Here is a 27,053-nt window from a genome sequence, read left to right on the forward strand (position 1 = left end):
CCTTGGCGTTTTCAGGATTCTCGTCTTTCTGGAGAATTTCTTCATTAAGACCTAAGGGCTCCTGCAGGCTGAGATGCCTCTGCCCGGGGAAATCCTACCACTCACGGTCCTGACACGTTTGCCGCCTGTATGTACTTGTGAAAACTAGAGCCCCACAATGACAGTACTTCCTTGTTCTGAGGCTGCTTGTGGCCTGAGCTCCCTGGCAATACAAGCTGCTGGCTGCTCACTTTTGTTTTCACCTTGCAATTACTGGAAGGGAAGGGCTGCGAGCTGTGCTCGACTCTCCAGCCACGCTGGGTCTCAGCCCATGTGCACTTAATTATGGCGAAAGAAGCAAAGCGCTGACTCCTTCCCCTTCAAAATAAACAAACAAGCAAGTAAACAAACAAAAAGACGGAACGGGATAAGCTCACTGTAACACGCGAGGCTGGGGCCGTTTTACATCAGGACATAAACACTGGGTGTAATTTCTTTCTTATTTTTATTTTTTTATATGGTCAGGTTTTCTTAGCTAGAGACTTAAATCCGGTTTAGGCAAAGTCAAAATAGACCCGTGGCTTGCTTTCTTCCAGCCTCCTATTTTGCAGACTCTTAACTGATTTAAAAAAAAAATTTTTTTTTTTAACGTAATATTTTATTTTTGAGAGAGAGAGATACAGATACAGCACGAGTGGGGGAGGGGCGGAGAGAAAGGGAGACAGAATCTGAAGCAGGCTCCAGGCTCTGAGCTGTGAGCTGTCAGCGCAGAGCCTGATGCGGAGGCTGGAACCCACGAACCGGGAGATCCTGACATGAGCTGAAGTCGGACGCCTAACTGAGCCACCCAGGTGCCCCAACCCTGAACTAATTTAAACATAGCGTGTAATTGGTATTTCAGATCCAAAACTTACCAAGTTTTTCAGAAACTGAAATTCTAACAGTGAATCCCTAGTAATATTTACCTTCCTAACTTCTCTGTCCCTTCCTTAATCCACTTAAACTCCTAGTTCTTTCCCCACCCCACAATACCCAAACAAAGCCTTGAAGGTCAATCCTTTTTTTTTAAGATATTATTTTTAAGTTATCTCTACACCCAACCTGGAGCTTGAACTCACAACCCTGAAATCAAGAGTGGCTCGCTCTTCCTACTGAGCCAACCACGTGCCCCTAAAAGCCAAATTTTTATCCAGAAGATGATAGCTCAGCACATATAAACAAATCTGGTTTTTAAATGGCTAGGGTTGAGAGCCAGTAGCCATATAGGAACACTGTATTCAAAAAGATGGTAGGAATTTAGCTTCAGCTAGGCCAATTGATTTAAGGAAAAAAAAATTTGCAGCTTGGGCTATTAGTGACTGAGAAAGTCTCATTTTTCCCCCCTTGCAATTATACTTAGTGTATGTTAACATCGGTTTATATCTTTAGAGAGCAAAAGTTTTTGGTCTAAAAACTAGGAAAAGTTTGTTTGGCCTTTGGGGAGGGTAATGATCGAAAGGCAGAAAGCAGGTAGCTTATATTTCAATAAAAGGCTAAAAAAAAGGAGAGCTGTTCGAAAGTTTTAAAAAAATAAACAACTTTGAGACTTGAGCAGCTGCAAAGCCTCTGTTTTCTATTTTGATCATTCTGTTTCTCGAGATGACCACATCTTTCAGAGGAAATGAGTCAAAGCCACTCTGTCTTGCTTTTCCAGCTGAGCATGTACAGTTTCAATGAAGTAATGAATGAACTTGGCCGCACCACCCCCAAGCCTACAACAGCAAACACAGGGCCCTCGGCCAATCAGCAGACACTCAAGGTTTTCAAGTTGAGTTCAAACAGGCCCACGGGAGGCCAATCAACGAGCGCGGCTCCGCCCCAAACTCCCGGCCGCGGCCAACCAGGAGCCCGGAAGAGCCAAAACACAGCGGCCGACCAATGCCGGGCGGCTCCACGGCGCCGAGCTCCGCCAATGGGCGCGGCCGGGCGAAAAGAGAAACAGTGCGGGCCGCAGGCCGCAGGATTCGAATCGAACGTCCGCACCGGAGCCGGGCGCAGGCCGAGCGGCGCGGGCCAATCAGCGGCGGCGGCTCGCGGCCCCCGAACGTTGGGACAGCGGCCCCGCCCCGCGCCGTTGTTTGTGGTGTCGGCTGCCGCGGGAGCCGGGCCGGGACAGTCGCCGGACGGGCGGCGGGCGGCTAGGGGTCCGGAGGCCGCGGGCGGGCGGGCGGCGAGCGCGAGCCGAGAGCGGCCGGCCTCCCGCGGCCGCCGAGCCGGAGTCGCGCGGCGGCCGGAGCCATGTCGGTGAACATGGACGAGCTGCGGCACCAGGTCATGATCAACCAGTTCGTGCTGGCCGCGGGGTGCGCGGCCGACCAGGCGAAGCAGCTGCTGCAGGCGGCCCACTGGCAGTTCGAGGTGCGCGCGGGTCGAGGCCCGGGGCGCGCGGCGCCGGGGAGGGGGGCGCTCTATTTGTGTCGCCCCGTCAGGCGATCCGCGGCCGGGAGGTGTCGCGTGGGGCGCGGGCCCGGGGCCGGGGGCGGCGCGGAGGGGCCCTGCCCGCGGGGCCGACGGGTCGGCCGGGGGCCGATGGTGGGGGGTGGGGGTGGCTTCCCGCCCCCGTCCCCGTTAACCGCCGCCCTGCCGCTGTGTTTGTCCGCAGACCGCCCTGAGCACGTTTTTCCAAGAAACCAACATTCCCAACGGCCACCACCACCACCAGATGGTAAGCGGGGCCGGGTGCCGGCGGGCGGGCGCGGCGCGGGCGCGCACCCCGGCCCGCAGCTCGCCCGGAGCCGAGGGCGCGGGCCGGGGGCCGCTGTCAGCCGCGGGCGGTGACAGCCATGTTGCCGGGGAGCGCCGCGCCGCGATGTAAACAAAGAGCCAAAATGTCTTCCAGGAAAGAGCGGCTCCCGGGGCCGGCTGGCTCGCCCAACTTCGTGGGCCGGCCTCCCAGGCGACTGTACCTCGACCTCGGGCCTGGGCCGGGAGCGCTCCGCGGGGCCGGGGGCCGGGATGGCCGGGGGATGGGGAGGGGGCTCGGATGGGATGGTAACGGGTCGTCTGGGAAAACTGGGAGCCCGGGTGAAGGACCCTGAGGGGGGCTGGGAGCTGGGGCGTCTGTGTTTGCGGAGAGCTCCCCCCCCGCCCCGCACCCCAGCCAAACAACCCAGCCCTGCAGGGAACAGGAAAGGGATAAATCCACCCAGGCTCGGGTAGCGCTAGGCTCTACCCGGAGAGGTATGTTCACTCTTTCCTGTTGTTGGAAAAGGGACTTGCCCTGAGCGTGGAGGACATACGGATTTAGACCAGATAAGGACAAGAATTTGCATTTAACCCCAGTACGTAAAGACACATAAAAGTACAGGAAACAGAAGCGGTTGGGGTCCGGGTTTGCTTTCTTTTCCAAGCCGGCCCCCCGGGGCCTGAGGCTTTGCCCTCCTGGCCGGCGGGGGTGTCCTGCTTTCCAGGGGCGCAGGACGAAGCTTTCACTTTAGAGGCTTGAATGCCTTTCCCTCCCCACCCCTAGTTACCTATTAGCTCTGTTGGGGGGGGGGGGGGGTTGGCGGGGAGGGACCGGGCTCCGCAGTAGGGATTGTAAAACATTATTCCCCAGGAGATCTGTTGTGGCTTTTGGAGTACATTTTTGGCATTTTAACACTTGGTGTCCTTGCCCATGGCTCCCTTCTCAGCTGCTCCCTTTCCTGGAGAAGCTGCACGTGGTTCTGTGTTGTGTCTTATCCTTGGGGCCCTGTTTTCATCTAGGTGAAAGGACAAGTGGAAGGGTCTGTCTTGACCTTTTAACCAGCTTCTCAGCTTGGAATGGTTTATGCTGTATATAAATCAAAGGACAAAAAACGTCTTGGAATATGAGGGGAGAATTGTGCCGGCTGCAGGGCTGTGGCAGCTAAGGCCAGGTTCCTTGTATAAACCGTGAGGGGTCCTCTCCAGGAGACCTTGCCCTGCGTGTGACCATGGGAAAGCTCTGGCTTCCACCTTGCACTAGAACCTGGGAGCCCCCTGCCTCTCATCTCTCACAAGAGCCTTGGGGTTTGCTCCACCAACTGTAGCCATTCCAGAAAGCCCAGGGGCTTCCAGAACAAGCATTTTGTGGTGCAGTGAACAGGGAGAGCTGGGACTAGCGGCCCTTTTAGGTCCTGTAGTTCCTTCTCTGCAAATCCCAAGGGATTATAATCTCCCTCTCTCCCTCCCTCTCTGTCTCTCTCTCTCTCTCCCTCTCCCTCTCCCTCTCCCTCTCCCTCTCCCTCTCCCTCTCCCTCTCCCTCTCCATCGCTATACCCCACGTGAGGCTGGAACTCACAGCCCCGAGATCAGGAGTCCCAGGCTCTTTCAACTGAGCCAGCCAGGCGCCCAGGGATTATAATCTCTTAAAAGCTTCCCTCAAGGCAGGCGGCAGATTTTGTAACAGACTTTATAATCTCGGGTATCCATCAGCCCGCCATGTATTGAGTACTTAATCAGCACAGTGGAGAATGCCATTCCTGCCCTCAAGGAGTCTAATTTTAGAGAGAATCCAAGGAAGAAACTTAACAACAAAGAGAACAGTAGTGGCATAATACCAGAAGTGACCCAGGGCACAGGTAGCTGACAAATGATTGTCCTGTAAATTACTGTACAGTCACACAGCTATAGGCATCTTCCCAGACCAGGGTGGGGGTGTGGGTGGGGGGCTTTGGGCAGCTCTAAGAGTGAGGCACTGCATGGCAAGCAGGGTGAAGTGGACACTGGGTGTGCTTGAGGGCTGGAAGCTTCGTCCACAGTTGTTAGAAGCAAGGAGCTGCAGGGGCTTCGGGAGCATGGGGTCCAAACCCCCGCGTTTACCAAAGTAGAGAGAGAGAACCTCAGAAAGGTGAAGGAACTTGCAGGAGCTCACCCAGCCAGGTGGGCACGGGATGCACCCGGTCCCCGCGAGCCAGACCATTCTCTGCAGCGGGGTGGGTCGCGGAGGCCAAGCTTCGCTGGCTTGGTCAACTGGGGAAGTCACGATGCTGTGATGCAATTGGCCTCTACCCCCACCCCCCATTCATTGTTTCCTGCTGCCGAGAAGTCAGCCCTGGGGTGGGGGGCGGGGAACAGAAGGGAGGAGGGAAGCGGTCGGTCTGGGTGGGGCCGGGCCTGCTGGGAGCCCTTGCGGCCGCCCCTGAGGAAGACAATGGTTGGTGCTCCCTAGCTGCCGGTAGGGAGCTGGCCCAGTTAATAGGACTGCTTCTCCCTCCTCATTTCTGCCTGGGATTTAAAAGCAGAGCTGTGAAAGCGCCCTCTGCGAGGTGAAGAACCCTAGAGTCTTGTCTCCCCCGCCCCCCCAGCCCCGTGCCTGGGGGAGGGGCTGGTGTTGCTAAAATTAGGAGAAATTCAAAGAAGTACTCTCCTGGCCTCCCCGGAAAGGGAGAAGCTGCTGGTGAGGTCAGAGCAGGCTTTGTGTAAGGCCTTGCTCTCTGCTGCCCCGGGCCGCGTGCCCCTGTGGGACACTTCTAGGTGGCACCCTCAGCCCCACCACGCTGCACTACCCCTCCCCCCCCTCCCCCCATAGGCGGGGAGAGTCCGCCAGGCTACCCCAGCCCTTGGCCCTTCCAGGCGGGGGTCCCTGATCAGAAAGGGTGGCGGATACTGGAGAGTTCGGGGGGGTTTCCCTCCCAGGGTCGTGGCAGAAGACAGCAGGTTTTGCGGTGTTTGTAAAGGTGCCCCCAGGAGGCCGGCTGAGGGACAGAACAGGCTGAGACTTCTGGCAGCCTCTGGCTGCCACATCATGGGAGAGATGCTGGGGACACGGGAAACCCAAATCCCTCCCTGGTTTTTGTCCTCCGGGAGCCGAGGCATGAAGTTGTACTTAACTCTAAGTGCAGATGACTCAGGGTTGGGTAGAGATTAAGAGCTGGGTCCCGCAGATCTGGGACCCCACCCCTACCCCCACCCCCAGGAATTCGAGCCTGGGAATCCCATCTTCTCAGCTTGTAGTCTGCGCGGTGGATGTGCCTCGGTCACTTGACTTGAGCTCCAGGCCTCAGTTTCCCCATCTGTGCCCTGGCGTCGTGAGAAGTGGGATAACAAAGTGTCCAGGGCCTGCTGGCTGGTGCTGTTAGTGCCGAACCAACCCAGACACTGAGAAAGGGTAGCTTCTGGGCAGCGGAGGGAGACCCTGGGTCTGGCCGCCTTCCTTTGAGCAACAACCTCAGAACATCTGAGGGCGGATTATTGAGGGAGCCAGCTGGTTTCTTACCCAGGGTGAGGCGCTAAGCAATGGTGTCCCGGGCTGCTCTCTTGTCCTCACTTGAATCTGACACCCTAGCTTCTGGTTGGAATTAACCCTTTACTTCCGACGCTCCTCGGGATGTCGCTGCCTGGCATCATGAAACTCTCTTTGGTTTTGATGAAAATCGTTGGGGTTTGTGTGTAGTGACTGGCTCAGGGTGGAAAGGGTGCTTTTTCCTGTAGAAGCTCCTCGTGGACTGGAAAATGGGAATAACGGAGGGGCTGGCCTTGGGGGAGCGCCACCGGAAGGCTCCGGTCCAGGGGGCGTGGCTCCACGTTGGGGGCGGGGAGTGTGCCGGTAACCCTCCCCACACCTGTGTTCTCTTCCAGCAGATGTGCACCCCCAGCAACACACCTGCCACGCCGCCCAACTTTCCTGATGCACTGGCCATGTTCTCCAAGCTTCGTGCCTCGGAGGGCTTGCAGAGCGGCAACGGCCCCATGACGGCCGTGGCCTGCTCCCCCCCTGCAAACTTCAGCCCCTTCTGGGCCTCGTCCCCCCCTGGCCACCAGGCCTCTTGGATCCCACCCTCCTCGCCCACGGCCCACAGCTTCCACCACCTGCACCACCCACAGCCCACGTGGCCCCCCGGAGCACAGCAGGGGGGCTCCCAGCAGAAAGCCATGGCCGCCATGGATGGCCAGAGATGACACTGGATGCTGCCAGGCGCTGGGCTGGAGCTGGGGGGCAGCCCAGGGTCGCGGAGACACAGGAGGGCCAGGGTGGGGGGAGCTGGGGCGGGCGGGGGTTTCCTGAAGATCGCACTGGAAGATTTTATAAAAAGAATTGTTGTGGGGGGGGCGGGGCTAGTAAACTTCCTGAGCCACTTGGGTCCTTCAGGAGTTTCTCTTCAGGCAAGTTTTTTCTCTTTTTAATATATAACTATAATATATAAATATATAAATGTAACTAATGTATGAGAATGGAGCTGGCTGGTCGGGGTCAGCAGGGAAGGGCCGGAGCGTCCTCCCCTTTGGGCCGGCACCCCTCCCTCCACCCCTGGTGCCGGGGCAGGTGCTTGGGGGCCAGGTATCTTGCTAGCTGCCTCCTCTCAGAGGTCATGCCTTCTGGAATCAGAAGAGGACCCCCGTGGAGCCACTCCAAGGAGTTCCGCGGCGGCAGGGGCTCCCAGAAGTGCCCGGCGGCCGGAGGGGTGGAGGTCTCCTCGCCATGGGGCGCTCTCCCCACCCCGGCTTCCTCAGCGGCCCCGCAGCTCCCGGGGTCCCCCCATCTCCAGCTGGATGTGCGGGGCTTGTGCGGAACTAAGGAGCCGGCTTGGGTCAAAGGCCCAGGCTCTGCCTAGCCGGGGGACCCGATTCTCCACGGCCACCCTGCCTCTCCCGCTGTGCGTCCCGTCCGAGTGGGTGACAGAGTGGAGAGCTTGCCTTTGGATTTAGTTCCCAAATCGATCATCTCACCAGGGTGAAATTTTAATTTAAAGACTTAAAAAGAGACTTTTCTAACTTTCCTGGTTTGCGGTGCCTTTATTTGCCTTGGTAGGAAAAAAGCGCTCTCCTGGGGAAGAGGGGCCGGGGCGCCCCGGCTGTGCTGTGGTTGGAGGGGAAGGGCTTCCTTGCTAGGTGGCTGGGCTGGATATTCTGAGGAGGGGTGTCCAGACCCCGGCGTTGAGAGGACAGGCTGGGTCCCGTTGAGTATGGAAGGGAGAAGGGGAGACGGGGCCTGACTTGGTGACCGTGACCCTCTCCCCTCTCCCCTTGGCCCTTGGCAGTGGGGAGTGGCTGGTGCTCAGCCCTGGAGCCTTTGTCTTGTCCGCGGTGAGGGGAGCTACCCCTCCACTTGGTGGCAGCCCTATCCTCTGCCCCTGCCCCCAGTCTGGACCCATCCCTAGTATTCTGTCCTCGGCCTTCTTCGGGGTAGCCTGTCCCTGGGTGCGTGTTGACTGGCCATACCCCAAAGGTCAGCCCAGGCTGTCAAGGATCCAGAGAGACGGGATGTGTCCCCACAGGAACTGACCTCCTTTTGTTAGGACCTTCCCCACAGCCTCCAGGCAGTAGAGTGGAGGCAGAGATTCCTGGCCCAGTGGGCCCCTTCCTCAGGTGACCCTGCCGTGCGGGTGGTCTGGGCGGCAGGAGCCTATTAGCTGGCTGGAGGAGTGGGTGGCTGGCCCCAGGGTCGGGGCTCCTCCGTGAGCCTCATGCTGGAGAGGAGGGATGCTACCTTGAGTCCCTTGTCCCCCAAGAGCTTGTTTTCTCCCTCTGAGCAGCCAGAGCCCGGGAGTGGGCCCCCGCTGTAGCTTGGGGACAGGAAGGTCTGGGAGTTCACGCCCAATGCCTGCTAAGCCAGCCCGCCCCGCTCCTGGGTCTTCCCGCACCTTCTCTCGCTGGGAACCCTGTAGCAGCTCCCCTCTGCTTGTGATGGTTTAGGGGCCGGGTCCGTCCTTTCGGTTTTGTTTCCTGGTTGGAAACCCCTGGGGCTCCTCCTGGCCTCCCCCCACCAGCCAGCCCACCTGTGCTTTCCCGGACTGCCAGGGGAAGTCCCTGCGGGGCACGTGGGTGGCCTCGGGACCACAGCCCGGGTGAGGGTGGGCGGCCGGCCCAGGTGCGGGGAGGAGGGTGGGCCTCCATTCCCTGTCCTTTCGTGGGCGCGGGGGAGGCCTGGGTGCGGCGGGCCGGCTGTCCTGCTGCCGCCGCCCTTCCCTGCCAAGCTGGTGAGTTTGGATTCTAGGCCAGGGACACGGAGCCAGCAACCTTCTGACATTTCTCAGGGTGCGAAATGGGAGCCCGAGCAGGAGCAGAGGGGCTGGCCCTCCCCTGCCTCCTGCTCCAGGAGAAAAGGGCACCGGCTGTGAATCCGGGACCCCACACCCCGGGCCCCGGGGTTCAAGCTGCTCCCCTCCTCTCGTCCGGAGCATTAGGTCATGCACTGCATGATGCGTGAAGGTGAAAGCATCTCAGGAGATGGGGACAGGAGGGGGACGTCCCCTCCCGCGGGGAGCCAACCCCACCCTCCGCTTGCCCACATGGAACTGGGGAGAAACCCTTTTTTGGGCAGTTTCCTGCCACACTTTCCTTTACGGTGTGATTTGTCACCCCATCTTCTCACACCGTAAAGCAGGCCTCCGGTGTCAGACATCCCTTTCCCATGTCGGGGAGATGGGGACTGGGGCGGGGGGGGGGGGGGGGCGGGCCGTGAGAACAGACCTGAAGATGGTTAAAACTGCTCTCAGGACTTCAGAGGCCTTAGTGTGAGGGCGGCCCCCTGCCCGGGGTTGGGGGGGGGGGGGTGCTCCTCCCTTGCGATTGCTGTACCTGCTGAGCTCAGCCCTGCCCTTGCCCCTCTGTCCCCTCAGACCTGCCGGGACCTTTAGCACAAAGGACTCGGGATAGCGGTGAGAGCTCTCTTGTCTGTTTGGGGCTGGTGGAGCCGAGCAAGCTGGAGCAGGACAAGGGCTAGGCCTCGAGGCCACCTGGCAAATGGCCGTCACCAGGCTAACCCCCTCCTGACACACTTCTCCGTCTCCCTGGGGAGGGAGGAGGGGAACAGGGAACCGGCCTAGGCCAGCCAGGCAGCACCGCCCCCCCCCACCCCCGCCCCCCGCCTCGTCTAAGCCCCTGCTTGCCTCTGCAGCAGCCACCCAAGGGTACACTGCACAGGACAGCGAGCGGGAACCTTCCCGGGCGCACTGGTCCCCCCTGGGACGCCGTGCCAGGAGCTGGGCACTGCCAGAGCCATCCGTGGGGGAGCGGCTGCCGGCTGCCACCCTCACCTCTGCTTCAAGGTACAGACACTGGGAGCCCCAACCTCTCCACAAAGCCCCAGTGGGCCCAGACGGGAAGGCCGCAGCCTCCAGGCCCAGCTGAGGTCCAGAGTGAGCTGGGGTCTGGCCTCTGCTGCCCCGGCCGACCCCTGGTGCAATGCTCAGCCCTCCTGAAGCCCTTGGAGGGCAGCTTCATCTGTTGGGTGAGGGGGTCGCGGTCTAATTCCCAGGCTACAGGTCATTCCTGGTTCTCCAAGAGAAGCCCCCCGCCCCCGGACCTGGGGGCAGTCTGGAGGTGCCTGGCCTGCAGGGGCCCCTCCCTTTCCACCCCATCTTCCTGAGCTCAGACCAGAGAAGCCTCGCTGCCCCAAGCTTCTTCCTAAACATTTATTTGTAGCTTTGCTCAGTGAGCAGTGGTGGACCTCGGCCCCCGGGTGGGCTCCTCGAGACCCTCCCCCGGCGGGACATCCAGGTGCGCGTCCACATCCGCCGGCCGGTTTCCCATCTCGCTGGGGCTGGGCGGGTGGGCCACATTCGGCTGGGAGAGGAGCCCCTCGGAGGAGACGGGTCTGTCTTTGCGCTGATGGGAAGGAGCTGGGAGACACGGGCGGCTCTGTCTCACTGCCCACACCCGCTGCAGCCCGCCACAGCCCTCCCCAGCTCGCCCAGAGCCCGGGGACGTCAGGAGCCGCCCCACTAGCCAGGCAAGTGGGGGCATAACGCCAGAGAGGGGGCCCGTCGGGCTGGGGTGCTCAGCGCAAGCCCTCATTGGAGCTCCCGAGCAAAGCTCCTTTATAATCTCCATGAGTTAAAAATAATCAGGCTCTCCGTCAGTGGCCAAGAGCCTGCCTCTTAAGTAATGTTTCCTCTATTAATACAGGGACTATTTAGGCAATATTCACATAAATAGGTGCAGGAGTTTCTCCTAAGACTGCCCTGCCCCCCTCTCCTGCTCCCGTAGCATTTGAGGTGCCCTCACGGTGGACAGTGGGATGCCAGGGAGAAGGAAGCAGAGTTCCCCCACAAAAACCGTTTTGGAAGCCAGGGTCACAGACCTGCACCCTCCGTCCGCTACTGAGTCCTCTACCCCACCCTGCTACCCTCTGTTACCAGCGCAGGTTCTGGAGGCAGCCAACTTAGGCTGGAATTCCTAAGAATTTAGTTCTGCTGCTTCCTCCCTGTGTGACCTTGGGCAAGTACCTGAACCTCTCTGTGCCTGTTTTCTCAGCTCTAAGTGAGGCTAACGACTAGAACTCGTTCCTACATGTAAAGCTCCTCACAGTGGCCCAGCTGGTGAGGAGCCCTCACATTCAGATCCCCTTTCTTGGGGGCCGTGACACTAAGGGCACCAATCCAGCAGCGCCCCTTTATGGACAGATGAGGAAACAGGTCTGGAGAGGGGGGAGGCTTGCTCAGAGTCACTTGAAAGTGATCTGGCCTCGTGGCTCCAGGCCAGTGTCCTTCTCTGGCCCCCACATGTGGCTGGACCCTGGGGGCCCCGAGCGCCCCCCCCCCAGACTTTCAGGTGGGATTTAGCCCCTCAGGGGAGAACAGGGACTCTAAGGACCTTTCAGGCCCGGGAGTGAGGAGAAGCTCCTCGCCAGACAGGGTCAGAAGGAGGGATTCTCGGTGGGGAGAACCGCCCGTGCCCACCAGCTGCCGCGCAGAGCTGAGCACTAGCTCCAGGAGCGTGAACACACAGGAGTGCGGTGGGGGGGTGGGGTAGGGGTGGGGATGAGGGCTTGGGGGGTGTGGCTTGGGCCTGGACCCAGAGCCTTGGGCTATAGCCCTGCCCCTATTTCCGGTTCAGCGAGATGGGGAGAGTAACGGCATCTACCCCACAGACCTGGCGTGTGTGGAGAACTCAGTAAAGACGGATTTTCTCTCTCCTCCCTCCCATCCCGTCTCTCAGCTTCCAGGCGCTTCCTCTCTCCAGGGAATTAAGGGCAGCTACCAGGCCTGGGCCGGAAAGGGGGCCGGCAGGGCAAGGAAGAGAGGCCCCGGGGGAGGAGGGCAGTGGTGGGGCCACCTGGAAGGAGGCTCCAGCCGGAGGGAAGCTACCTGAATTGTTGCCAGCCAGCATCTGAGCACTTTGTGGCCGGGAGGGCAGCTGGCTGCTGTCGCTGAGAGACTGCTGCCGGTGCGTGTGCGGCCGGGGCTGCTTGGCCTTGTGCTTTGTCATCCCCGAAGCTGAGACCGGGGCTGGTGGGGACAGAGGATGGGAGGGTCAGTTCTGAGACACCGAGGGAGAGCTCTGCGGGGCCCCGTGGGGACCTGGAGTGGGCTGCAGGGCAGATGGTCATGGCCGGCCCCAACTGGGGTCCTTGTAAGCACACCATTCGTTCCTGCGTCCGTCCGTCCATCCGTCCACCCGCCCAGATATCCTCTGAGGACCCACGCGCACCAGCCCCGTCTTGAGTGCGGGGTGAGTTCTGACCGGGGCTCACAGTTGAGGAGGGGAGGCAGCGAGACAGGTGCACACGTGGCTCTGAGACCAGGTGGGGAGTGGGGGGGGGGGGGGGATCAACAGGGCCCCGCAGGTCTGGCCAACTGGAGGTGGGCATCATGGGGACGGGAGATTCACTGAGTGGTGGGGGGCTCAGGAGGAGCATTTTGGGCTTTGAAAAAGGGGTAGGAACTCGGCCCCGGTGGTGCTGGAACAGGGGCTGAGGCAGCGAGGAGAGGGAGCCTGGCATAAATACGTGGCCGTGATGTCCCAGCTCGTCGGCTGAGGCCGGACAGCTGTCCCCCACCCGCAACACTGACCTGGAGCTTTCAGAGCCCTGAACGCTTGGGATCGGGGAGGCTGCAGAGGAAGGCAGGCAGCCAGATCCAGTGGCCCCATGGCCTTCCAGGAACTGGACAGAACCCCGGGGACCCTTGAGCAAGGAGGCTGAGGAGCTTCCGGGCCAGCTGGACACTCACTGTCTTTGCTCGGGATGCCCGGCAGCCTTGTATCTATCCGTCCCTTGTAAATATGTCCATCCAGGCCCAAGATATCCACCTCATCATGCTGTGGGGACGGGCGGGGCATCCGTTACCATGCGGCACCTTAGGGCTCGCCCTCTGGTCCTTCCTCCACGAGGGCCTGGGGCACCGAGTGACGTCCTCTCCCGACTCCCGGCACCCGACAGTGCTCAGAACCCTCCCCCGGGCTCTGGCAGCACCAGGGTGAAGGGAGGGCCCACGGTGAGGGTGGGGGTGCCAGATGGGCCGGCGGCCAGGATGCCATTTCTCCCAACGAGGCACGAGGACCAGAGGCTTTAGCTGGGACTGTTTAAGAAGGGGCCTCAAGGCAGAGGGCTGGTCATCCGCCCTTCTGGCGACTGGCGGTGGTTTTTCCAGAATGACTGGAGAATTCGGGGTCATGTCAGGGCCCTGCTCCCAGGCAGCACCCCCAACCTTCATGGCGATCTGGATCTCCTCGGTGGGGTACAGGCCCTGTGACAGGTGCTGCAGGCGGTTGCGGCGGTAGGGGTAGGTGAGGGTGTGGCTGCCCCCGCAGCGCCGAGGCGCGCTCGAGTAGGTGTAGTCGGCCATGTCTGGCACCCTGCGATGAGGACAGCAGGGTCACCGGGAGCAGCTGTGACCTGGGACACACCTAAGGGGATGGGGCAGTTGTCTTGGGCCGGGGCGGTGGGGGCGGAGGGGGGGTGTCTCTGGGAGCCAGGGCAGGAGCAAGGGATGGGAAGGGGCGAATGCATGAGGAGAGCGACCCTGAAGACCACTCTTTCTCCCCCTCACCGCCCCCCCCCCCCCATGCGCACGCACACCCACACGCACTCTCCCTCCCTCCCTCTCTGGCAGGGCTTCCCCCAGCAGTGGGTGAGACATTCACAGGGCCGTGCCGTGGGCGGGCCGAAGCCGAGCCCCATGGGGGGCCGGGGGGCCGGTCCCGGGGGTCCTACCGTCTGTGGCAGGGGGAGCTCAGGCACTGGGCCTGAAGCAGCTCACGGATCATCTGGCTGCTGGCCTTGACTGAGCCTCCAAAGTGGATCTGCACCTTCTCAATGTCCATCAGCATCTTGGAGTGCATGGTGCGCAGGCGTCCCACGCTCCGCTCTGTGTGCGCCAAGTCGCCCCGAGGGAAGGGGGCACAGCCCAGCTTTAGGCTGGGGGGGGGGGGTGGTGGTGCAGGCAGATGGAGGGGTCAGGCGACTGCAGCCACCTGAGCCCACACTCACACAGACCCTGGCCCCCTCCCTCTCTTTATGCCTCTCTAAACAGGACCGTGTGTGGGCAGGAGCCCTTTCCCTAGCACCCTGAGGGACCACAGCCAGGCTTCCCCGGGAAGGATTCCTGAGATGAGATGGTGCGGAAGAGCCAGATGGGGAGAAGCCCAGCGACTCCAGCTAAGGCTGGGGGTCCTTGGCCCCGCACACTTGGCCTTGCCTACGTGGAACACCTATAGGGCTCCAAAGTGCAGTTTGAAACCATCCTTACTGCGGAACCCCCAGCCTTGGGAGGAGGAAACGCAGTGGGGAGGAGGGCAGGAGCCTGAGGGCGCGTGCAGTATGTCCCCACCTTCTCCCCCCACATTCACTGAGCCAACCCTCTGGCTGGCTGATGTCGGACCCCTGCCTTCCCCCCACCGTGCTGGGGTTGCTGAGACAGCTGAAGCATCTGGGGGGTACGGGGAGGTAAAGAGGAGCTCCCCCAGCCAGCCAGCACCCTTGGCAATGTCCCACCGGGACCCCCAACAGGGACTCCAAGGCAGGTGATTACGCCAAGGCAAGTAAGATCACTCTTACTCCTTCTGCGAAGAGCTGGGGTGGGGTGGGGGGGGGGGGCTAGCCCAGAAAGTACTCTAGTGGCTCCCACCGTCCCAGCCAGGAGAAGGAGCCCTCCACACCCACCCTCCAGCCTCGGCCCCTGCCTCCCCTGCAAAGGGGACCCCGCTGCCCCGTCCGTACTTGCGGCTCTGCTGCCGGATCTGCTCCAGTTCAAAGACCGTGTAGGGGCGGATGGAACGGTGCCCGGGCAGGCCTGGGCCCATGGGAATCACAGGGATAATTCTGGGCAGGGACAGAGGGGAGGAGGAGGGTTGGAGAGTGAGAAATCCCATCGTCCAAATCTGGCACTCCACGTTCTACGTGCCTGCGGAGCCTTCCTGTCCAGGGTCTGGCGGAGGGCAGGTCGGAGGGCCGGCAAGCAGTCAGGCATACAGGAATGGACCCGTGGGAGAGGAGACGAGACGAGGGAGGACAAGACTCGGAGGCAGGTAGGGAACGGGCGAGATACAGCCCCCTGTGCCCGCCCTCATTATGGCCACCAGCTGGGGTTGGCCAGGGGGGAAGCACTCACTGTCCGGTCACAGGTGTCTCCAAGGGACGGTCGCACGAGAGGCAGTGGAAATGTGCCAAGAGCTGCCTGTGGGGAGTGGGATACACACAGAGGGTGAGAGCCCTGCCCGGGGGCTCTGGAATGGGAGAGGAGAACGCAGAAGGGCTTGGCCCCCTGCAGGCCAGGCGGCTGGAAGCTCGGCTCACCGGGGTGGCAGACCCCAAGCCCCCAGAGGCAGATCCAGCCCTGTTCCCTGGGAAACCCACTAGCTTCTAGACGTGCCTGCTGCTGGGCGCTCACCCAGCACCCACCTGTCCTAACCCAAAGCCGGCCGGCCGGTTTCAGAGGGTCCCTGAGGACCTGTGTGAACCTCGGGGGCCCTCTGGCGGCCAGGAGTGGAGATCCTGGGATTCGAGCCTGCTGTGGGCTGGGCCCCCCCGGGACCAGGCTCAGACCTGGGGACCTTGGGCCCCTCCCTGTCACAGCGACCCAGCGGAGCTCGCCCGCTACCCGGAAGCCTTAGCCTCTCTCCCCTCCCTTTGTCCACCGCGGTCGTCACTAGCCTGAGCTGGAAGAGCTTTTCGAGCTCTCAGATTCGGTCACGCCAACTTTGGGGTGGTCCAGTGGGATCGGCCATCCTCCCAGCGCACACTGCGTGGGAGCTGTTCATCTGGGGACCCCCCAGGACCCCCCCCCCCCCCCCCCAGTCCGCAGCGTGTGCCAACCCCGCCCCCACGCGTGGGCCAGGCCTCACTTCCGCATGGCCGCTGCCTCGTCCGCCTGGTAGAGGGGAGGGCGCTCTTTAAGCTGTTGCCGCAAGGCTTTCCACCGGTCCTCCAGCAACTGCTTCACGGGGTCCAGCTCCAGGCGGTCCAGCTGCGGGCCGGGGTGGGCCACCGGTGAGCTCCGGGAAGGCGGGGTTCGGGGGGGGGGGGGACGGTGGGGGGGGGGGCGATCTGCGGCACCTGGAGACGAACTGCCATCTGCCCTCACCTTGCTGTCCATCTCCACCAGCAGCTTGTCCAGCATTTTCTGCCAGTCCCGCTCCTGCCCGCTCATTTTAGACATCAGCTGCTGCATCATGTGGTTCAGCTGCTCCGTGGTGGCGTCAAACTGGACCCGGCTCACTTTGGCCTCCAGGGCACTCTTGTCAGCTTTCTGGCCGTGAAGAGAGGAGGGGGTCCCCCAGATGGGAGAGGGAGCCCCGGAGGGGCCGCATTGCCCTGAGGCATCAACCCTGGACGTTGAGCTCCGCCCCCTTCCCCCGCCCCAATAGGCTCCTCCCCTCCCGGCCTTCCAGAGCTTCCAGAGAACGACCGGCGAGATCTCCTGGGACACAGGTGGCTCTTCCAGGCCGGGCCCTTACCACGTCAATCTCCATCTCCAGGTGCTCCCTGTTGGCCTTCTCCTTCTCGAGCTTCTCCAGACCCTGGTACAACACCTGGGAGGCCGAGGGAGCAGAGGATGAGGAGCGGGAAGTGAACGGCCTCACCCCCCCCCCCCCCCCCCCCCGCCCCCCAGCCGCCCCGCCGGCCCCTCACGTCAATGTCCTTCTGCTTCTGCCGATGGTCCTCGATGAGGCTGCCGGTGGTGATGTTGAGTTTCTCGCAGTCGCCCTGTACCTGCAGGATGGCGCTCTGGATGTGGCCCAGCAGCTCTTCGTCCTGCGGGGAGGTGGCACACAGGTGTTGGGCGCCGCCCCTTAAATTATCGCCCAGCAGGTGACGCTGACTTCAGACCCCTTTCTGGCTCTCCTCCGCAGTTGCCCCCTGCAGTGGGGAGGCTCTCTGCTCTTTTCCAAGTGTCCCCCTAACTGGACGTGAGCTTCAGTCTCCCACCTCCCCACGGACTAGCCTCCAGGGAACTGGCCCCCCTTTGGGGGAGACCAGAACAGGCGATGGAGAGGCTCCGGAGTGGCCCCCGAGAGCTGGGATGTGGCCTACGGTCTCCCCATCTGCCCTGAGCTGGATCTGAACTCCAGAGTCCAAGAGGTAGGACTCAGGGACTTGTGCCCGTCCCTGCCCCCACCAGCAAGCCTGCCCTTCTGTGGGGAATTAAGAAAGGTGCTGGAAGGCTGGCATGAAGGGGACTTAATGAGCCCTAAAGCTATGCCAGCGTCCCCGAGGCACACGAATACCTGGCTCTTCACCTCAGCCAGCTCTGCCGTCCCACCCCTACGGAGCCAGCTCTTCCCCGTGGTCTCCTGTCCCCAGAGCCAGCTCTGTTGCTGCCCCCACTGTGACCCCGTGAAAGGACCTGGGACTGTTGTGGGGTCAATAAAGAGCTCCACAATGGAAAACTGGCCCTCAGGCCCGTTAAAGCTCCACCAGCCACTCCCTGCTCTGTGGGCCTCTGAGCTGTGGCTCCCCCGCTGGGGGCCGCGTGTGGCCACACGAGGAGGGAGGCCAGCGGGAATCACCTGGCTCTGCAGCTTGGCTTTCTTGGAGGGCCGGGTGGCAGCCAGATTGGTGACCATGTCCTGGAGCTGCTCGTAACGCTGCACCAGCATGCTGACCTGATGGCCCAGGTCCAGGCTGCAGGCCGGGCAGGCGGTCTCAGGGTCGATCTGGCTAGGTGCCGAGGCCGTTAGGATCTCGCGAGGAGTCATGCTCATGGACAGCAGCGTGGAGGATGAGGCCAGCATGCTCTCGATGATCGTCCTGAGCTTGTCCAGCTGGGCGCGGGCGAGAAGGCAGGTGCAGGGCGGTGAGTGAGGCACGGCCACCTTCTGTCCACACTGCCACTGCTAGCGTGTGCTTTCTGCCCCTGGCCTGTGCGATGCAGGCGGTCGCTGCAGCCTCACAGAGAGTGCGGCCGATGGGAGATGCCCAGTGCCTGTCCTTTAAGTAGTGAATATGGTGTTCAGGGAGTGAAGCATTAATGCTGAATAAAACCCTTGCAGGAGGGAGGTTTCGGGACCTTTCTCCAGCCGGCTCATTGAGTCAAGGCAAGGACATAGCTCTTCTAGCTAAACCCTAGGGTGGTGATGTCAGTTAGCCAGTCCACAAACACTGAGAGGAGCCCGACGACACACAGACACGGCTCCAGGCCCTGGCGACGGGAGGGGTGGGCTCACACATGCTCTGTCCCCATCCAGCGTGTCGGTAACAATAAATCAGTGGGGTCAGAGCTACTTGTGCTGCGGGGGTCTCTCACGGTCTGGGCGGGAGCAGGTTCCTTCCACTGGCTCTCCTGCTCTCTTCTGTTCCCCACAGCCCCGGTTTGTCACCACAAAGGACTGGTCTCGGGTCAGCACCCGATTTGGGGGCAGCCAGTCCCACAGGCATTTGACCTTTTGCCTGGCTCAGAGAGGGGCTGGGCCAATCTAACCCCCTCTTGGAAGTGTGCGACGTTGTCGGGCCTTGGCAGCCACTGTGGGCCGTGTGTGAGAGATAAGAAAGCTGGCCGAGAGTCCCGCGGAAGAGAGATGTGGAGGTATTTGAGAGAAATGGAGAAGAACAGGGACACAGAGGCACAGGTACACACAGAAACAGACACAGAAAGACAGACAAGCGGGGGCCCCCCGGTGAGACTGCCCCCTGGAGGTTCTGCTCTTTCCCAGCCCCCGTAACCCCGTGCCCTTTCAACCGAGCTCCCTTTTGCCTGAGCTCAGTGAGACTCTTGCTCGCGCCCAGAAGAGCCCACACTCTTCTGAAGAGCCCATGATAGCATGTCAAAGGGCCCCTGGGATAAAAAGGATGGATTAATTCTAGAAGAGAGGATGATGCAGTGGAGTTGGGAAGAACGAGTAGCAGTCGTTTGGGTAAGAAGGGGTGGCAGGGACATTCCAGGGAGAGCGGCAGTGTGTTCAGAGAAACGTGGGAAGCCCAGGTGGCTGGAGAATCGGGAGTGTGGAGGCTGGGGCCTCGAAGAGGCTGTGGCAGGAGGCCAGGCCGGCCCAGCAGGGAGCGGCTTCTCTCTGAATATGCCCTCCCACTCCCACCCCTGACAGCCCAGAGGTGGCTAAGCTCAGACATGAGCTTTGGAGTGACGACTCTGGGACACATCTGCTGCTCCTCAGGCCCCACACTGGACAGCTGGCTTTGGGGTCACGAAATGGAACACGCAGGTGCTCTGGCAAACTTGGAAATGGCCCAGAATGGGGCCTCCAGCACCGAAGGGCTCCTGACATGAGTCCCCTTGGCCCAGTGGCTTTTCCTATCTGATCCTTCCACAAGTGCTCAGAGGGCTGTCCAGACACTCCTCAGTGGGGACCCTCTGGGGTGACCGACGGTAGCATCACTCAAGATTTAAAGGTAGACATTGTCAAGAGCGTGTAAAGGGGGGGCGCCTGGCTGGCTCAGTAGGTTAAGTGTCCACCTTGGGCTCAGGTCACAATCTCAGGGTTTGTGGGTTCGAGCCCCGCATCGGGTTCTGTGCTGACAGCTCAGGGCCTGGAGCCTGCTTTGGATTCTGTGTCTCCCTCTCTCTCTGCCCCTTCCCACTTGTGCTCTATCTCTCTCTCTTAAAAATAAATAAACATTAACAAAAAATTAAGAGCGTGAAAAGAGAGTGGGAGAAAGTATTTGCAAATCATATGTCACGTAAGAGTCTAGTAGCCTCACCGCCCACGGCCAACTCTGAGAAGGGGCCTGGTTCCTGCCCCTGAAGAGTCTAGAATCCTTACCTGGTCCTGCAGGTAGAGAGAGGCTTCGGAGACTGAATGTTCCATGCTGACCTTGCCCCGCTCTTGGCTCTCCCTGAGCTCGGCCAACTCCTTCTCAATGTCGGCCACGGTGACTCTGAGAGACGGGCAGGAGGGATGGCCTGGCCCCACCGGCCGCCCAAAGGGCCCAGGCCCACCGGGTCCACCAGGGGCAGAGAAAGATGCACACCAGGGCTCTCCCAGCCACCCTGCAGCAGGTTCCGTCTAGGGAGTCCCAGGTGCCGCGTGTCCCGGAGGTGTGTGCCCGCCTGCTGGCCTGAGAGGTTTCTAGGGGGTGAGACCTGACATCACAAAGTGAGGGCTCTTGAGGGGCTCTGGCAAGTGCTCTCCTACAGCCTCCGACTGGGGAGAGAGACTAGCCTCTTTTTTCCTTCCTAGCCCTGGTGCTGAGCTGTTTTAAGAACTTAGGAAATTTTCACCAGTAACTTGAGCTAGACACGGACACCCTGAAGGGCAGACACAGCCCGGGTCAAAGACAGGGCCCAGTTCAGACTGTGAGTGAACCCAAGGCCCCTTGGCTGGGAATACGTGATGCCAGGACACAGGCTGCCCTTGGCAGGGGCGTTTTACCTGAGGATTCCCAGCTGCGTGCTCAGCTGGTCGTCTTTCATTTCTTTTCCGATTTCCTGTTCCCTTTCGCCCTCCAGGAGCCTCTGTATCTTGTCCAGCTACAAACCCAACGGAAGAGGAAGGTCAGGCAGGCTTGAGTTCTTTGCTTTCTGAACATGCTCCTGCAGCCCGAACAAGCCCCTTTCCCCAGTCCCGGTCCTGGTCCTATCCTCTAACAAGAGCCATCCATCAGGGTGTCCCTTCCGGACATCCGTCGATCCATCTATCCGTCCATCCTGGGCATGTGGACAGCTGGCATTAAGAGAGCAGCTGAAGGTCTAGCAGCTCCTTGCCATGACCACTGGCCCCAGACAGTCCCACAAACTTGGCTCCAAGGCTGCTGCAGAGACAGTGGGCTTTGCTGGAAGGGGCCCCATGTGATGCAAGGAGCACAGGCCTCCTTGTTGGCTCGGCTGAATCTTAACAGCTTTGAGCGTCAGGTTTTAGATCCAGGAAATAGACACGGTGATGCTTGAGGTGCGTTTCCTATCTGATGGGTTTGTAAAGATCCGACGAGATGATGTCAGCGAGAGGACTGTGTAATCTATCGAAAGACTAGTGCAAAGTGGGATTGCTGGCTCTCAAAGGCCAAGTGGGTGGACCCTCCCTTACTTACTTTGGCTCTTTCCTGCCGCACTTCTTTGGTCAAGGCCTTTAAGGTCTTCATCTGTTCCTGCAGGTCAGGTGGTATAGTCTTTTTGACTATGAAAATGGAGGCCTTATAGTCAGAAGGGTGGGATCTCCAGCAGGCCCCCCGTCCCAGCCCCCCACAGTGAAACTACCCTGGAAAGCAGCAAGATGTACCTGCTTTTCCTGGTGACTGGGTGGAGGCGATGGGAAGAAAGCAGAGGGGGGTGTTTTCACCCCATAAAAATCCACCTGATGCTTAATATTCTAAAGGGCTTTGGGACTACTGACCCACACTTTCCACCCAGCTCTCAAATCTTAATTATTCTCTGGTCCCACAGCTGTGAACAAAGGTGAAGTTGAATTCTTCCAGGTCCCCCCCCCCCCACACACCCCTGGGTGCTACCGCCGCCCTTGCCCGCTGTCCTCAGCTGCTGTCCAGAGAGTCTGATGAGGCATCAGAGCCACCTTACTCTTCTGCTGAGGCTTCTTCACTTCTACTGGTTTAATTCCAGCTTTTGGACCCCCAAGGCTATGGTAGAACCCAGAGTGGCTTTTCAAGAAAGGATATGCTATTGGCAACGACTCAGGAAGAAACTCAGCTGCCAGGAGAGGAGGCCGGGGGGAGGTTACAACACAGTGGTCCCTCCTCCACATAAGTGGTACCTACCCATGAGTGAAAGCAAGTACTGTAACTTCTCTAAGTCCGTCTGGCCAGCCTTCTCCTCATCCAGCTCCTTCATGTTCTCCTTGAGCTCTACATAAAGGCCAATGAGCTCTCCCATCAGACGAAATGTTTCCACTGCTATAGGGAAGCTGGGAGACAATTTATCCAGGGAATCATGTCTTTCGCTCTGGACATCGACCCTTTCCGATGAGACTCGGTAGAGATCGTTGAGGAAGACTGTACTCTTGGCAGAGGTGGCTTCTTGGCTTGGGGTAGTCTGGACAGAAATTCCAGCTCGGTCTGAGGTATGTGTTTGTTGTGGATCCACACTGACCTGGAGCTGATCTACCCCAGGAAAGCCTGGGCCCCGAGGGCCAGGGTACATTAGGTCACGGGATTCTGGGATAGAGTATGACTGGTCGTGCTGGTCTGCACCTGGTTTTATTTGGCCGCCCTGGTCTGTGCCCGGATGTATCACGCCTGGCTGGTAAGTTTCTGATAAGCCCTCTTGGTCAGTACCTGGTGGTGCCAAGCCTTGACCGGAGAGGAGCGGTGACACCTGGCCATGCTGACCTCTGCTAGGAGGCATTACACCATGCTGATATGGATATGGTGATATAAATCTTAGCGACTCCGGGTGGAATGCTGGAAAGCCACGAAGCTCTGTGCTTGATGGCATTGAGCCTTGCTGATCTCTACCGGGTTGCCTCAAGCCACGCTGATCAGTAAGAGGCTGCATGAAACCACGTGGAAGTGCACCAGGCTGGACCGAACCGCGAGGATAGGCACCAGGTGGAACCAAACCTTGTGGACAGGCACCAGGCTCCACTGAACCGGGAAGATGTGCACCTGGCTGTAGCAAACCAGGTGGATAGGCACCAGGTTGAAAAACGCCACGTGGACCTGGGCCAGGCTCTGCCAAACCACGCTGCCCCGCTCCACGTTGCACCAAACCAGGCTGACCTGCACCAGGTTGTACCAAATCGGGCTGACCTGCACCAGGCTGGACCAAACCACCCTGATCAGCACCAGGGTAGACCAAACCACGCCGATCCATTCCGGGTTGCACCAAACCAGGCTGACCTGCACCAGGTTGACCCGCACCAGGCTGGACCAAAGCAGGCTGACCCATTTGAGGTTGCACCAAACCAGGCTGACCTGCTCCAGGTTGGGCCAAACCATACTGACTCACTGCAGGTTGCACCAAACCAGGCTGAGCTGAACCAGGTGGGACCAAACCAGGCTGTGCTGCACCAGGTTGTGCCAAAACACGCTGATCCGTTCCAGGTTGGACCAAACCACCCAGATCCATTCCAGGTTGCACCAAGCCAGGTTGACCCGCTCCAGGTTGGACCAAACCAGGCTGAGCTGCTCCTGGTTGCACCAAACCAACCTGAGCTGCTCCAGGTTGCACCAAACCAGGCTGAGCTGCTCCTGGTTGGACCAAACCAGGCTGAGCTGCTCCAGGTTGGACCAAACCAGGCTGAGCTGCTCCTGGTTGGACCAAACCAGGCTGACCTGCTCCTGGTTGGACCAAACCAGGCTGAGCTGCTCCAGGTTGGACCAAACCAGGCTGACCTCCTCCAGGTTGGACCAAACCAGGCTGACCTGCTCCAGGTTGCACCAAACCGAGCTGGGCTGCACCAGGTTGGACCAAACCACGCTGAGCTGCACCAGGTTGCACCAAACCACGCTGAGCCGCACCAGGCTGCACCAAACCAGGCTGACCTGCTCCAGGTTGCACCAAACCACGCTGAGCTGCACCAGGCTGCACCAAACCAGGCTGAGCTGCACCAGGTTGCACCAAACCACGCTGAGCTGCACCAGGCTGCACCAAACCAGGCTGAGCTGCACCAGGTTGCACCAAACCAGGCTGAGCTGCACCAGGTTGCACCAAACCAACCTGAGCTGCTCCAGGTCGGACCAAACCACGCTGACCTGCTCCAGGTCGGACCAAACCAGGATGAGCTGCACCAGGCTGCACCAAACCAAGCTGAGCTGCACCAGGCTGCACCAAACCAGGCTGAGCCGCTCCAGGTTGGACCAAACCAGGCTGAGCTGAACCAGGTTGTGCCAAACCACGCTGACCCATTCGGGGTTGGACCAAACCACCCAGATCCATTCCGGGTTGTACCAAGCCAGGCTGACCTGCTCCAGGTTGCACGAAACCAGGCTGACCTGCTCCTGGTTGCATCAAACCAGGCTGACCTGCTCCTGGTTGCATCAAACCAGGCTGGGCTGCTCCTGGTTGGACCAAACCAGGCTGACCTGCTCCAGGTTGGACCAAACCAGGCTGACCTGCTCCTGGTTGCACCAAACCAGGCTGAGCTGCTCCAGGTTGGACCAAACCAGGCTGAGCTGCTCCTGGTTGCACCAAACCAACCTGAGCTGCTCCAGGTTGCACCAAACCAGGCTGAGCTGCTCCTGGTTGGACCAAACCAGGCTGAGCTGCTCCTGGTTGCACCAAACCAACCTGAGCTGCTCCAGGTTGCATCAAACCAGGCTGGGCTGCTCCTGGTTGGACCAAACCAGGCTGACCTGCTCCAGGTTGGACCAAACCAGGCTGAGCTGCTCCTGGTTGCACCAAACCAGGCTGAACTGCTCCTGGTTGGACCAAACCAGGCTGAGCTGCTCCTGGTTGCACCAAACCAACCTGAGCTGCTCCAGGTTGCACCAACCCAGGCTGAACTATGCCAGGTTGCACTAAACCACGCTGATCCATTCCAAGTTGGACCAAGCCACGTTGATCCATTCCAGGCTGCCCCAAATCGTACTGATCCATTCCAGGTTGGGCTGAATCTTGCTGACCCAATCCAGGTTGCATCAAACCAGGCTGAGCTGCACCAAGCTGTACTAAACCAGATGGATATACATCAGGGTACACCAAATCAAGAGGATAGGCACCAGGCTGGACCCAGCCACTGGAATATGCACCAGGTTGAACCCAGTCAGGTAGATAAGCACCAGGCTGAACCAAACCACTTTCATCTACCACAGGCTGCACCAAACCACGCTGATCCATTCCAGGTTGGACCAAACCAGGCTGACCCGCACCAGGCTGGACCAAACCAGGCTGGACTAAAGCATTCTGTTCTGTGCCAGTTGGTCCCAAACCATGCTGATCGATGAGATGTGGAACCAATCCATGCTGATCCATGCCAGGCACTGCCAGTCCTTGCTGATCCATGCCGGCTATTAAAAATCCATGCCGATCCATGTGAGGAGGTACCAATCCACGCTGAGCCACATCAGGCTGTTGGTCTGTGCCAGGAAATATCATGCCGTGCTGATATGTGCTAAATGGAACCATACCAGGCTGATCTGTACTAGGTGGTTGCAAGCCTTGCCGATCTCTGCCAGGTACCAGTGGTGGCATCATACCACGCTGAGCCATGCCCTGCTCATCCATTCCAGGTGGCGTCATACCAAGCTGACCCATGCTGAGGGGTACCACACTGTGTGGGTAAGTGCTATGATGGAGCGATGCAAGCTGATCCATGCCAAGCGGTGCTGTTCCACGTTGGTCTGGCCTCGGATAGATTTGACCGTAGCTAACATGTACCCCCCCCTGCTGATCTGGGTACACATGAGGATGCTGATCTCTGATCGCGGTGGCTGAGGGCAAGTCCTGTTGAACTAGACCGGGGTGTGCCTCTCGTTCATCTTTTCTTAGATATGCTGAGGTGTGCGGCTGCAGCTCTCTAGTCCTGTGACGATCTGACTCTAGTCTGAATTGGGACACAGGTGGGTGATGGGACTTTGCCAAGCCAGCCTCGTCACGGGCCCTTGGGTGCTGTTCTCTACCAGGGGATGCAGTAGCGGGGGTGCTTTTCTTTCGTTCCCTGCCAACTCCTTCGGAGGGGTATCCCGTGGCACTGCGTCCTGATAATGTCCGATCGGAACCATAACCATCTGCAGAATCCACAGTTGGGTCAGCACTTGAGTGCTTGGTGGAGGCCCCGTCATCTGATGTTAAGGAAGTATGCTTTTTGCGTTTAAGGAGTCCCGTTGTTGTCTCTGAGCCCTGGTTGAAGTGGAAGAAAGTGGTCAGTAAGTGTAAGTAGAAAGTCCTCACTATGAGACACGAAGGAAAGAAAATCTGGGACGTCTGACAAGGATGACTTAGGGCCTTTGGAGAAACCTCTGGGCCCCAAGACTAAGCTGGACACAAAGACTTTGACGTTCTTGAAGGACAGGTCTCCAAAGCTTTGAGAATCTGCACATTTGCAAGTGGCACCATAAGATGTTATTTTTTAAGTTTCTTTATTTGAGAGAGAGAGTGTGCGTGTGTGTGCGCGTGCGCGCATGAGTGGGGGAGGGGCAGAGGGAGAGGGAGAGAGACGATCCCCGGCAGGCTCTCCACTGTCAGTGTGGAGCCTGACATGGGGCTTGGACTCACGGAACTGTGAGATCATGACCCGAGCTGAAACCAAGAGTCAGATGCTTCTCCCACTGAGCCACCCCGGTGCCCTGCCACCATAATATGTTAATTCCCTTCATAAAGGACAGCGGGAACGCTACCCAATACAAGTGATCCACTCCAACTATTGCTGGGTCTACAAACAAAGGACATGAGTCATTTTATTAAGTTTAAAATATAAGGTCTACCCCATCAGTGGCCCATTGCTGATGGTAAAAGTATACACGGCAGGGCGAGTAAACCATGTCTCCAAAATGTAAGCGCACCAACTCTTGTACTCGGAAATCCCATAGGTAAGATTTTCTCTGTGGACTCTTACAAAGGGCTGCCGGGATATATATACAGAGTCTGCAGCATTGTTTATGAAAACAGATTATCAGTAGGGGGCTGATCTAGTTAGGGGACACACCCATACAGGAGAATACTAAGAATCCGTTAAAAGAAAATAGGGACCATTTCCATTTCCAGCCCAAATGAAGTGACAGGAACTGGATTTACCCTCCCGTCTGTAATAACCAAAAGTCAAAAACCAAAAGCAACAACAATGAAGTAGACACGCTGGAAACCGGCTAGTGGAGGCTGCCAACCCCTGAAACATGGGCAGGCCAACTACGTGAGCTCTACTGCCTTAAGAGAGTTTCCAGGCTACAGTGCCAGGAGAGGGACTCCCCGAGTTGAGGAGAGAGAGTTGAGCCTTCAGGGAGACTGAGGCCAGAAGGGCTCACAGGACAGAGTATCAGAAAGAAAGGACATGCACCTAGAGAGGACTCCGGAGCTCTGCAGAGGGCCCCCTTTGGGTATCCAGCACAGAAATGATCAGCATGACTATGTGAG

The 27,053-nt window shown here is 59.4% G+C and overlaps 2 protein-coding genes across 7 annotated transcripts in view; one reads left to right on the plus strand and one right to left on the minus strand.

Moving 5' to 3' along the window:
• The first annotated feature begins 1,968 nt into the window (after window positions 1–1,968).
• UBALD2 (UBA like domain containing 2) lies at window positions 1,969–7,692 on the plus strand. 2 transcript variants are annotated; one of them, XM_060645309.3, is made up of 3 exons: window positions 1,969–2,376; window positions 2,621–2,683; window positions 6,559–7,692. In XM_060645309.3, exons 1-3 carry the CDS (start codon window positions 2,257–2,259, stop codon window positions 6,877–6,879), a joined length of 504 nt encoding a protein of 167 aa, XP_060501292.1. In that variant the 5' UTR covers window positions 1,969–2,256; the 3' UTR covers window positions 6,880–7,692. The 2 variants fall into 2 exon arrangements, with proteins under 2 accessions (XP_060501292.1, XP_060501293.1); XM_060645310.3 differs by having other exon boundaries at window positions 6,562–7,692.
• A 2,628-nt stretch (window positions 7,693–10,320) lies between these two features.
• The window catches only part of QRICH2 (glutamine rich 2), a 36,004-nt gene continuing 19,271 nt past the window's right edge, over window positions 10,321–27,053 (minus strand). For 2 of the 5 annotated variants that reach the window (XM_081791113.1, XM_081791116.1), the window contains 16 exons: window positions 21,803–25,823; window positions 21,122–21,207; window positions 20,467–20,564; window positions 19,858–19,972; window positions 17,650–17,904; window positions 16,772–16,894; window positions 16,597–16,671; window positions 16,224–16,388; window positions 15,985–16,106; window positions 15,252–15,317; window positions 14,861–14,962; window positions 13,856–14,059; window positions 13,350–13,497; window positions 12,873–12,960; window positions 12,009–12,149; window positions 10,321–10,541 (listed from right to left, as the gene is read on the minus strand). In XM_081791113.1, coding sequence (XP_081647239.1) covers window positions 10,351–10,541; window positions 12,009–12,149; window positions 12,873–12,960; window positions 13,350–13,497; window positions 13,856–14,059; window positions 14,861–14,962; window positions 15,252–15,317; window positions 15,985–16,106; window positions 16,224–16,388; window positions 16,597–16,671; window positions 16,772–16,894; window positions 17,650–17,904; window positions 19,858–19,972; window positions 20,467–20,564; window positions 21,122–21,207; window positions 21,803–25,823 — 6,000 coding nt within the window. In that variant the 3' untranslated portion in view covers window positions 10,321–10,350. Of the gene's footprint in view, window positions 10,542–12,008; window positions 12,150–12,872; window positions 12,961–13,349; window positions 13,498–13,855; window positions 14,060–14,860; window positions 14,963–15,251; window positions 15,318–15,984; window positions 16,107–16,223; window positions 16,389–16,596; window positions 16,672–16,771; window positions 16,895–17,649; window positions 17,905–19,857; window positions 19,973–20,466; window positions 20,565–21,121; window positions 21,208–21,802; window positions 25,824–27,053 lie in introns of those variants that run through there. The other 3 variants (XM_081791115.1, XM_081791114.1, XM_081791117.1) reach the window with 3 other exon arrangements.

Source organism: Panthera onca, chromosome E1, assembly GCF_046562875.1.
Source record: "Panthera onca isolate mPanOnc1 chromosome E1, mPanOnc1 haplotype 2, whole genome shotgun sequence".
NCBI lineage: Eukaryota > Metazoa > Chordata > Mammalia > Carnivora > Felidae > Panthera > Panthera onca.